At 37.6% G+C, this 12,296-nt stretch overlaps 1 protein-coding gene across 3 annotated transcripts; it reads left to right on the forward strand.

Annotated features, from left to right (window-relative positions):
* The first annotated feature begins 1,221 nt into the window (after positions 1 to 1,221).
* Positions 1,222 to 12,068, forward strand: LOC137049702 (gastrula zinc finger protein XlCGF57.1-like). Of its 3 annotated transcripts, none has more exons than XM_067428320.1 (3): positions 1,222 to 1,275; positions 1,923 to 2,055; positions 9,478 to 12,068. In XM_067428320.1, the coding sequence occupies exons 2-3, from the start codon at positions 1,971 to 1,973 to the stop codon at positions 10,473 to 10,475; spliced, it is 1,083 nt and encodes a 360-aa protein (XP_067284421.1). In that variant the 5' UTR covers positions 1,222 to 1,275; positions 1,923 to 1,970; the 3' UTR covers positions 10,476 to 12,068. The 3 variants fall into 3 exon arrangements, with proteins under 3 accessions (XP_067284421.1, XP_067284422.1, XP_067284423.1); XM_067428321.1 differs by lacking the exon at positions 1,222 to 1,275 and adding an exon at positions 1,292 to 1,456; XM_067428322.1 differs by lacking the exons at positions 1,222 to 1,275; positions 1,923 to 2,055 and adding an exon at positions 4,709 to 4,917.
* Positions 12,069 to 12,296: the final 228 nt, after the last annotated feature.

The following is a 12,296-nucleotide window of genomic DNA, read 5'->3' on the forward strand; positions in this document are numbered from 1 at the left end:
CTTGCTGATTGGTCAAGTTCACGCAGCATTTTATTTCAACCTAAAAGTCAGTTGTGGAGCGTTTGGTATTTGAATCAACAATGAAGTTTAAAAAAATACAATTGATTTTCCGACGACTAGGTTCAGGCTTTATTGAGCTTATATGCGGAGGAGGAAATCCAGTGGAAACTGGAAAGTCTTGTGCGTCACCAGACTAATCGTCATGGTACTTAAGACCGCGATGGAAACGCAGGCAGCAGCAGGTCTGGGGAGAAAAGAGTTCCTGGGAAAAAATGTCAAGTGTCCTTAACTAAGCAGAACAGGTTTTGGTATTTACAGATAATCACTTTACCTCTAAAATAATACTTATAACAGAGTTGGATCGTCATGATTTCTTGCATTGTCTTGAACATTCACTTTTTAGCCAATTCTCTATTGTTAGCCTGGATGGCCCATGTCATTATGCTTCATCACATCGCCTTCTACTGGATGTAAAATGCTCTGTGGTAGCCTACATCTTAGAATGTTTAGAGCTACTTTTGTAGTTATTTTGGTGAAATTAACTCAAAAGTAATACAGGAGTAATGTAACGCATTACAATTCTGAGACAGTAATATTGTAATGTAAAGAATTACTTTTAAATAGCAGTAATAAGTAATCTATAATATATTACAGTTTGGAAGTAACTTGCACAACACTGGCTTTTAATCAGAACCCCCCAAAACTGAGCCACAGCCCAGCCTAAAAAAATATTTAAATGTATTAAAAAATTTAAGTTAAAAAAATTAACAGTAATATTAGTGTGTGTGTGTGAGAGAGAGAAAGAAACATATCCTGATGTCTTGGCTGATAGAAGACTTTTAATACATTTAGTGACTGAAATACTGCAGCTAGTGCTTTATATGAATCACAATGTTTATTATTATTTATCCAAATTCATTGCTTGAAACAGATGGAAAACTGCCAGGCCTGTACCGGAATTCTATTAATGTTTTTTATTTAAATGTTTAAATTCTGACATGTATATGAACTCTTAATAGTCACTTTTTTGTGTTGATATCTGATAAATGGTTTTTGCCCCAAACATATTTTTTTTCCCTTTAAGACAGAAACTCACATTGTGTCATTAGTAGTTCCTAATATTTTGATGATTTGTTAATATTAAATATATTTGTATGTAATTTTCTATGCACCTTTTGTGATTTTAGACAATATGTGAGATTATGACTTTTATTTTGGTCTGGCGACGTGACGTCATAAGTGTGCACCGCGCTGTTGTGGTTCGGCTGGAGAAAGGTTGGTGTTTAAAGGCATTTAAGGCGTTTAAACGAAATCAAGCTGTTCAATCAATTTTATTATTGTTACGGGACCTGTAAAATTAATTAAATGTTTTTGTTTGAAACACTGTAATGCTTTATATAACACACATGAACATTATTTTTGTGAGTAAACCTCATCCACACGAGTAACAGAAAAGGTGCGTCTCATTTCGTTCCCTAATCGTCAGTCAGTTCGTTGTAAACACAAATATGGTCACTGGCAAGCAGTAAAAGGGGAGAAACGGAGCTTTTCGACACTCCGAGTTAATTGAACAGTTGATTCGTAAAATGATTCAGTGATTCATATTGCTCGAATCACCGCACGCTGACGACACATGCTGGTCAAAACAGTGTAAATACAACGAGAACACAACCACGCAACGGCAATTTTAACAAACCAACTGTAAATGTTGTGATGAAAGTGTAATATTAAATTACCCACCCATTAATTATAAATCTCAACTAAATATGAAATGCATCATTTACTGTTTGTTTCAAGTATGACTCTTATTAGTGTGCTGACTTCTGAACTAGCTGATTGGGACACACCCAGAGATTTAGTGTTGATTTATTTTACTTTATTATTTATTGTCAAATTAAACATAACCATGTCCAAACACACAGAAAAACTCCTGGTGAAGCAGCCGAGATCCACGTGAGACTATTATAAAGATGGCGTTTATTAAAGAAGAGAGTGAAGACATGAAGATTGAAGAAACATTTATAGTGAAACAAGAAGATACTGAGGAACAAACAGGTTGGTTTCATTCTCAAAGCTGAACTCAGTTATTTGGTTCTTAAAATGTCCAGCTCTACAGAAATTAGTATTTTTTGAAGGATGTGGGTCGTCTCATGTTGAAAGACATGTTTAGCTCTTTTGACCAGTCGAACGCTGTGCGGCATTCAAGAGTATATGGGTAGTTGACAAATGACCAAGAAAAATAACTTTTTTTTGGAAAACATAACTTTTTAAGAAAAAAATCCATATAAAGTGTAGTATGAAAACAATAGTGGTCACTGATTTTGTCAATGACTTCACATATTTTTTTCACTTTTTCACTCAACAATACTGTAAATGTGTCCCATGGTGTGACATTTAAAAAGTACTAAGAAATTATATTAAATAACATTAAAAAAAATACTTGAGACAGAATTGTTCACTCTATTAAAATATTATTTTCTTAAAGTGATATTTATTTTCTACCACTGCAAACTTTACGGTCACTGTCCATCTTTATTATTGGTGTTTTGGGATGTGTGTAGATCTCGGCTACGTACGTTTTTTTCACACTTTTGTTTTTAAATGTATGTATTTAAATATATATTTATAATGAAATATATTTATAATGAAAAAAATAATTGTGTATGTGCATTTCTATGTTTTAAACAATTATGATTAATCTAATATGTAGCAGGGCATTCAGTTACTTTTAAGGGGCCAAACAAATGTTTGTCAGTGTATTTTATTGGACTTTAATTTTGCCAGCTTTAAAGATCCTGAATTTCTTTGTTTTACCCCATATACAGTCTTGTTCAAAATAATAGCAATACAATGTGACTAACCAGAATAATCAAGGTTTTTAGTATATTTTTTATTGCTACGTGGCAAACAAGTTACCAGTAGGTTCAGTAGATTCTCAGAAAACAAATGAGACCCAGCATTCATGATATGCACGCTCTTAAGGCTGTGCAATTGGGCAATTAGTTGAATTAGTTGAAAGGGGTGTGTTCAAAAAAATAGCAGTGTGGCGTTCAATCACTGAGGTCATCAATTTTGTGAAGAAACAGGTGTGAATCAGGTGGCCCCTATTTAAGGATGAAGCCAACACTTGTTGAACATGCATTTGAAAGCTGAGGAAAATGGGTCGTTCAAGACATTGTTCAGAAGAACAGCGTACTTTGATTAAAAAGTTGATTAGAGAGGGGAAAACCTATAAAGAGGTGCAAAAGATGATAGGCTGTTCAGCTAAAATGATCTCCAATGCCTTAAAATGGAGAGCAAAACCAGAGAGACGTGGAAGAAAACGGAAGACAACCATCAAAATGGATAGAAGAATAACCAGAATGGCAAAGGCTCAGCCAATGATCACCTCCAGGATGATCAAAGACAGTCTGGAGTTACCTGTAAGTACTGTGACAGTTAGAAGACGTCTGTGTGAAGCTAATCTATTTTCAAGAATCCCCCGCAAAGTCCCTCTGTTAAAAAAAAGGCATGTGGAGAAGAGGTTACAATTTGCCAAAGAACACATCAACTGGCCTAAAGAGAAATGGAGGAACATTTTGTGGACTGATGAGAGTAAAATTGTTCTTTTTGGGTCCAAGGGCCACAGGCAGTTTGTGAGACGACCCCCAAACTCTGAATTCAAGCCACAGTACACAGTGAAGACAGTGAAGCATGGAGGTGCAAGCATCATGATATGGGCATGTTTCTCCTACTATGGTGTTGGGCCTATTTATCGCATACCATGGATCATGGATCAGTTTGCATATGTTAAAATACTTGAAGAGGTCATGTTGCCCTATGCTGAAGAGGACATGCCCTTGAAACGGTTGTTTCAACAAGACAATGACCCAAAACACACTAGTAAACGGGCAAAGTCTTGGTTCCAAACCAACAAAATTAATGTTATGGAGTGGCCAGCCCAATCTCCAGACCTTAATCCAATTGAGAACTTGTGGGGTGATATCAAAAATGCTGTTTCTGAAGCAAAACCAAGAAATGTGAATGAATTGTGGAATGTTGTTAAAGAATCATGGAGTGGAATAACAGCTGAGAGGTGCCACAAGTTGGTTGACTCCATGCCACACAGATGTCAAGCAGTTTTAAAAAACTGTGGTCATACAACTAAATATTAGTTTAGTGATTCACAGGATTGCCAAATCCCAGAAAAAAAAAATGTTTGTAAAAAATAGTTTTGAGTTTGTACAGTCAAAGGTAGACACTGCTATTTTTTTGAACACACCCCTTTCAACTAATTGCCCAATTGCACAGCCTTAAGAGCGTGCATATCATGAATGCTGGGTCTTGTTTGTTTTCTGAGAATCTACTGAACCTACTGGTAACTTGTTTGCCACGTAGCAATAAAAAATATACTAAAAACCTTGATTATTCTGGTTAGTCACATTGTACTGCTATTATTTTGAACAAGACTGTATTTATTGAGTTGGCACGGGCCACTGCAGTGACAGATGACAGTTGCTTGCCCTCCTCTTTCTCCCCTGCCTCGCTCTGCCACACCCACCCCCTCCCTTCTTCTAACTGCCACCCACGCCCATTTAAGTATCATTTTTCAAAAAGATTGCGAGGTGGATTTGAGCTGAAAGAGGGGGTTTCATGACCCTTTAAACACTGCTGTGCAGTATTGCCAGACAGGGCCCTGGAGTCCCCCAAAAAATTGTTTTGTGGAATTTAAGGGATGTTGAGAGGGTTCATGGGTTGGTTTGGGCTTGAGAGCTGGAGCGGAGGGCCCATGGGGGGCTGGAGTGGAAGTCCAGGAGACTGGGAGCTGGCCCAGGAGAGTCTGGAGCAGACTCATGGACAAACAAGCCTTCCTGTGCTGGCTCCTTGATGGCAGAGGCCTTCTTGGCAGGAGTGGCATGTGGAGAGCTCGGGAATCAGGTAAGCTGGAAAGTCCTCTGGCTTACAGGGATGGACTAGATGATCATGACTTTCTTCAACAGCATCAACCAAGAAATCAGAACCATTTAGAAGGAGGAGATAATTAATAAAATCCTTTACAGACTTTACCACTCCAGCGGGCAGCCACCCTGCCAGAGGAAGAGGAGGATTTCCTCTGCCATCTTGTTAGGTTTTGGTCCAGTCATCTGTTGCAGTCGGCTCAGGCAGCAAGACAGAGACGGGTAACTGTAGAACTCACATGAAGTTTACTGATAAAGCTTTCAGAATTACAAGAAGAACTTCTGGAAAAACAGATAAACTCAACTGTAGTAGAACGGTGACCGGACAAAGACAGAGTGAACGAGGAACTTTAATACAATCACAGATGACTAACTAAACGAGGGACACGGGTAGACATGTGCCGATTTTCGGTAATGCGATATATCACGATAATGAATATGCACGATATTGTTATCGTGGGCACTTCAAAATATCGTAAATAATAATTTATTCGTTAAGTTAGTTAGGCAATTACCTTGTAGAAAAAAGTGCAGCAAATAATAAAACTATGCGCTAAAAAACAGAGTTTATAATTATAATGAAATTGAAATATGATTAAAATAAAATCACAGTTTGAAATGTCAAACGCCATAATGCACTTTTTGTACAGCTGTCACATTGCGTGACATCCACTGACTCGCGTTCATGAAATAAAACGGTGGGGAAAAAAGGACAAACATGACATTGTGTCAAGATGGACAACGGTTCCCACTTCCCGTCATCATAAGATTAACCCATTTAATCCCAAATTTTTCCCAGAGATGAAATATATGAGTTTGTGTTGTATTTGTAAGTATATTAAACAATCAATGTCAATAATGTAAAAAAATATTTGAAAAGTCCATGAAAAAATTAGTTTTATCTCTGGTCACAATTGTGACCGGTGGTAGAACACAGGGAGTCTAAGTTGTTGTATATAAATACATAAATCTCCAGAAATTAAAAAAAATAAAGACTGGATTAAATTGTTGAAGTGTTTTATTCGATTAACAAATAGGTAAACATTGTCTGGCTCAGTTTCAAAAATAATAAATATTTTAATAAAATTATGGTAAAATAACACATTGTAGGAAATTGCTTAGAATGTAATCATTATAAATAACACAAAATACTTAAAATTACAAAATGAAAAAAAACTTTCAGAAATAAAATAATAAATTAAAACAAATAAACAAATTAAAATAAATAAACAAATTATTAAATATGAGCCTATAGGAAACATGTAACATGTAACAATGCCAAAGAACATAATTCATTAATAACAACAAATCGTCACAAAAATTATCAATCAACAGTTACAACTGTGTGCTGGTTTGGAACTCATGTAACTTGAGTAGACACCTTCCTAAGGACATAGCAGCGGGGAAAAAACGGTGTCCTGGTGCGGAACTCATTGATTAGGTAACTCCCTCAGACGTTATGAAACGTTTTGAAGCACTCAATATGCATTGGCCTGGCACACTTTTCACAACCAAATGATGTGCGACCATCACAGACACGACATCTGAGAAACCTGTTCCCTTTAAAACAAAATTAACAATTACACAATGATTTCTCTTTTGTATAGCTTTTGGAACACATCTGCAGGTGTTAAATGTTATAATAAAAACAAATCTTCATATAAATCTGCCTACCTGTGTTTATCGGCCAGTGAGCAACACCATCAAACCTGGGAATATCAGTTACAGCAGCTGACATTGAGGATGGCCTCCCTTGTCCTTTTGGTGCAGTACCAAATTTTTTCAGGAGACTTTGGGCAACTACTCGCTGAAATCCAAGGAGATCATAGTCACCATCCATGACATCTCTGTGGAACAGCCAACTGTTGACCACAGCACTGTGGAGAGTCCAGGCATAAATTGGCCACCACCACTTTTTTGATCTTATTGTGCAGTGGTAACGGGACACCTGAAGATCATGTAGATCTACTCCTCCCATTTGCTGGTTGTAAGAGTGGATTATTTGAGGTTGTTGAAGGTACTCATATGCCTTTCTTTCCTTGTTCCATCTCCTAGTTGGTAACTCAATGTAGACATTTTCCACATTGCTTGCAACAGTGACCACACTGTTATCCCTCCACCTCACCAGTAGCTTTTCTCCTTCAGACAAAACTTCTGTGGAGCCCCTCTGTAGCTTTTGGAATTCATTCATTGGTTTAAATGGCACATCACACAACTGGTTTTGCCGCATGGTCCCAGTGCACCCATATCCTTGCTTTGTCATCTCATCAATCAGGGATAATGTGGTGAAAAGGTTGTCATGCGTGAAGTTGCATCCTCCTGGAACACCGGCTTGTTCAGCCAAACCCAGCACTACACTGGGCCCATGACCTAACCCAGTCTCTGGAAGAAGGGTATGCACTCCAGCATAAGGCTCCATGTGGTAGAGGTAACCCCCTGAGGATGCAAGGCTCCAAACCTTATAGCCGTAGCGGATTGGTTTTCCCTTTATGAACTGCTTGTACCCGTGGCGCCCATAGTAGGGAATCATACTTTCATCTACTGACAGCCATTTACTGAATGGCAGAATTTTGTATGAGCTATTTAGCTCCTGGAAGATTGGCCTCACCTTAAAGAAGGGGTCATTGTTGCACGTTGTGTTGTCCACAACATGGATGGAAGCCATAATTTCATCAAATCGGTTTCGTCTCATAGCATTGGAGATGCTGCTGTTGTGGACATCCCCATCTAGTGACCAGAGCAAATGCCGTCGTGGAACAGTACAATATCCAGAGGTGAGGAGCACACCATAGAATACAAGTAGTTCATCCATGCTTAAATTAAGAGGTTTGTTTTTGTTTTGAACAGAGTAGAGATTTGACATTTCTATGGTAAGATCTCTCAGAGATGTGGGGTACATTGCTAAAAACACATCCAATGGATTCGGATTTGTTGCTTTTAGACATTGTGCTGCAGTCGGTTCATACACAATGTAGTCAGGCAAATTGCTTTTTGCGGTTTTTTTAGACTTTCTGAAACACCTACTCTTGTTTTTCCTTTTAATCAGCTGAGCAGGGGTGCTTTCTGCCAAGGGCACTGGTATGGTGGTGGTAGTAGCATCTGAAGAAGGCAATACAGATGATGAGGCAACTTCAAGTTGTTTTGTACGATTTCTTGTTTGGATTTTGAGTTTCGGTTGGTGATCGCAAGCAGTTTCAGGGATGTTTTCTGCCAAGGGCGGCATGGTGGCAGTAGTAGCATCTGAAGATGGCAACAAAGATGATGAAGCAGAATTAAGTTTTCTTGAGAGACTTCTTGTTTGAATTGTGAGTTTTGGTTGGTCCTCGCATTCAGGTTCAATTTCCTCAAAATTATCATATCCAAACAGTTCTGCAGTAGAATTCAAAATTCTTGATGGTATGTGAGCTGAGTCACCAGTAAAATCCATGTCAGATGCATCGCTATCACAGTCGCTTTCTATTGCATCCTTCTCTATCTTAGGGACCACTGCTATATTACAAATTGCAGGCTCTGGATCATCAGTGTCAAGTAAATCCAAAACTTGACTTAAAGTCATTCTGTAAGAGAGTTCATAAAAATAACACAGAATTACATATGGGTAACATAGACTCCCTGTGTTATACCACCGGTCACTATTGTGACCGTCTTCATTTATTTGCAATTTGACAACAGAATAAAGCATGTTTTCATTTAATTTCAATGTGTATGTATAGATAAGCCTTTCATGATGATATGTGCAAAAAAATTATGAGCTCCTCAAAAAGGAACTTAGTATTCTTACCTGTCCTTTCTGAGCTTTGACGTCATCCTTCCGTTAAGACAGCAGTACCAGGAAATAAATGTGTGTGGTCACATGACCAAACTAACCAATCATGTTAGACCTGCCATAAACTCATATAGACATCTTACATTTTCAATATATATGAACATATGCTTCATAATATGAGTTACTTTTCAATTTTACACTAAAAAATGCAAGGAAAAATTGTGGTCACAATTGTGACCAGTGGGATTAAATGGGTTAAGTAGGCTAAATATTAAATAAAAGTAAATAAATAAATAAATAAAGTGTGAAAGTAAAACAAGTAGGCTAGCCCTAAATTAATGATCAACTAGCTAAATTAATAAGAGGGACTGGATATGCTGGATAGTCTATGCTATACACAGTGGTTTAGAATACTGATGATCCATTTTACAACTCAAACTGGAGGCACAACAGTTTACTTAATTTCTGCTATTTGATAGCTGCCTACATAACTTAAAGATCTCCATCTTTTTTTTTTCTTCCTTGCTGCTTATAAAAATTAAATGGTTGAACTTCTGCTTTTGCGTGGCACTTGTTTGGCTATTCAGTTGAACAGGGAGTGTGCCTGGTTCTTTTGTTGTTTTTTTGTAAAAAAAAGTTTATGGGACATGTCCTAAAGAAAGTGTTCTCAGATTACATGTAACACCTCTTTCAGTAGCTAAGTGGGTCTGTTGCTTTGTACCATTAAATTAGGGTTAACTTGTAGGGTTAACAAATTTGTCTTTTTTGTCTTAGGCCAGAGGGTGCTGAAAGAGGAGAGGGAAGTCCTGAATGAAATGGAGGGGAAAAATCAATATGAAATGCATTATGATTTCACAACTGAAGAAAAATCTTACAATTGCTCACAAATTTACAATGAAGAGAAGCCTGTCACATACCCTCAGTGTGGAATGACTTTTGATCAAGATGAAAACCTTGAAACTCACATAGGAATTAACACTGAAGAGAGTACTTTCATCTGCCATCACTGTGAAAAAAGTTTCACTCAAAAAGGAAGCCTTAACAGGCACATGAGAATTCACAATGGAGAGAAGCCTTACTTGTGCCCTCTCTGTGGAAAGAGTTTTAATCAACATGGAAACCTTGAAGTCCACATGAGAGTTCACACTGGAGAGAGCCCTTTCACCTGTCAACATTGCGGAAAAAGTTTCAACCGAAAAGGAAACCTTAGCTACCATATGAGGGTTCACACTGGAGAGAGCCCTTTCACCTGCCAACAGTGTGGAACAAGTTTCACTGTAAAGGGAAGCCTTGTTAGGCACATGAGAATTCACACCAAGGAGAAGCCTTACACTTGCCCTTATTGTGGAGAGAGCTTTGAACAACATGGAAACCTTAAAGTCCACATGAGAGTTCACACTGGTGAGAAGCCTTACACGTGCCCTCAGTGTGAAAAATGTTTTGATCAACATGGAAACCTTAAAGTCCACATGAGAGTTCACACTGGTGAGAAGCCTTACACGTGCCCTCAGTGTGGAAAGAGTTTTGATCAACATGGAAACCTTAAAGTACACATAAGAGTTCACACTGGAGAGAAGCCTTACACATGCTCTCAGTGTACAAAGAGATTCACTCAAAAAGGACACCTTGAAGTCCACATGAGAATTCACACTGGAGAGAAGCCTTTCACCTGCCAACACTGTGGAAAAAGTTTCAAACGAAATGGAATCCTTAAAAGGCACATGAGACTTCACACTGGAGAGAATGAGTTTCAATCAGCACGGAAACCTTGAATTCACAGTGGAGAGAAGCCTATGTGGTCAGTGTGGAAAAAGTTTAAGCTTTAACCCTAAATACCACATGAGAATTCACTTGTTTGAGAACTGATTTGTTTTCACTGTGGAATATGTTCCAGACACGAAACGCCTCAGGAATCATGTAATAGCAGAGAAGCCTTTTATGTACCCAAGGAAAGATTCATTCTGGGAAAAATATGCAGTGTTCCTTTTTAGCTGTTTCCATCCACCTATTTATATACGCATTTCGGGATATCGAATTAACAAAAGTTGGATGGAAACCGCAAGATGCATATTAATTCTAAAAATGCACATAAAGGACTTACAATGGAGTCAGACACACTCATCCGATAAGAAAACATGCACTTAAATAATGATGGAAACTCATGTACAGAAAAAATGTATCAATGCACAGAAAAAATGCTGTTTTGGTTATTTTAAAATGCCTGAGAAAAGTCTGTCATCAAAGTTGTTTGGTATAATTTCCTCCCAAAACTGTCTTACACATCTATTCCCATATGCCTCCAAACGCAAGATAATATAACAGCATTTATTGTGTTCCGCCTGTGTGTTCTGAGGCGCATGTAATTTTTCATATACGGAAATTATATAAAGTGGCTTCTCCTACTGCAGCAACTGCCATTTTTCTTATACCTTTCTGATGTTTAGCACAAGTTTATCAAGAAGTGACAATTTTGTTCTTTTCAGCTCATTGGATGGAAACAAAGTTTTATCTGTTTTATTCCCAAAGGTATTAAGGCAAGAAGAAGGCAAGAAAAAGGCAAGAAGAAAAAGTTAAATTCAGAACTTTGGATGGAAACATAGCTAATGTGGCAAGAGGTTTACAAAATAGAGAAATGTAAAAATAAAATAAAATAAAAATAAAAAACATTTCTGAACGTACAAACCTGATTAAAAAAAAACATTGTTTTAAGGGAAAAATAAGTCGATTTTAAATTTCATGGCCTCAACACATCTCAAAGTTGGTTTACCACTGTGTGGCATCCCCTCTTCTTTTATTAGAGTCTGCAAACATCTGGGGATTGAGAAGACAAGTTGCTCAAGTTTAGGAATAGAAATGTTGTCCCATTCTTGTCTAAAACAAGGCTTCTAGTTGTTCAACTGTCTTAGGTCTTCTTTGTCGCATCTTCCTCTTTATGATGTACCAAATGTTTTCAATGGGTAAACGATCTGGACTGCAGGTTGGCCATTTCAGTACCCGGATCCTTCTTCTACGCAGCCATGATGTTGTAATTTATGCAGTATTTGGTCTGGTATTGTCACATTGGAAAATGCAAGGTCTTCCCTGAAAGAGACGACGCCTGGATGGAAGCATATGTTGCTCTAGAACTTTGATATACCTTTCAGCATTGGTGTCTTTCCAGATGTGTAAGCTGCCCATGCTACACACACTCAAGCAACCCCATACCATCAGAGATGCAGGCTTCAGAACTTGTCCTTGTCCTCTTTAGTCCGGATGACATGGCATCCTAGTTTTTTGCACAAAAAAAAACTTCACATTTTGATTTGCCTGACCACAGAAAAGTTTCCACTTTGCCACAGTCCATTTTAAATGAGACTTGGCCAGAGAGAATGTCTGCGCTTCTGGATAATGTTTAGATATGGCTTTTTTTTTTTTTACCTACAGGTCCTTATAAAAAAAAAAAATAGCATATTGTGATAAAGTTAATTATTTTCCATAATGTAATGATAAAAATTAAACTTTTCATATATTTTAGATTCTTTGCACACCAACTGAAATATTTCAGGTCTTTTATTGTTTTAATACTGATGATTTTGGCATAAAGCTCATGAAAA

This window comes from Pseudorasbora parva, chromosome 20 (genome assembly GCF_024679245.1).
Source record: "Pseudorasbora parva isolate DD20220531a chromosome 20, ASM2467924v1, whole genome shotgun sequence".
Classification (NCBI taxonomy): Eukaryota; Metazoa; Chordata; class Actinopteri; order Cypriniformes; family Gobionidae; genus Pseudorasbora; species Pseudorasbora parva.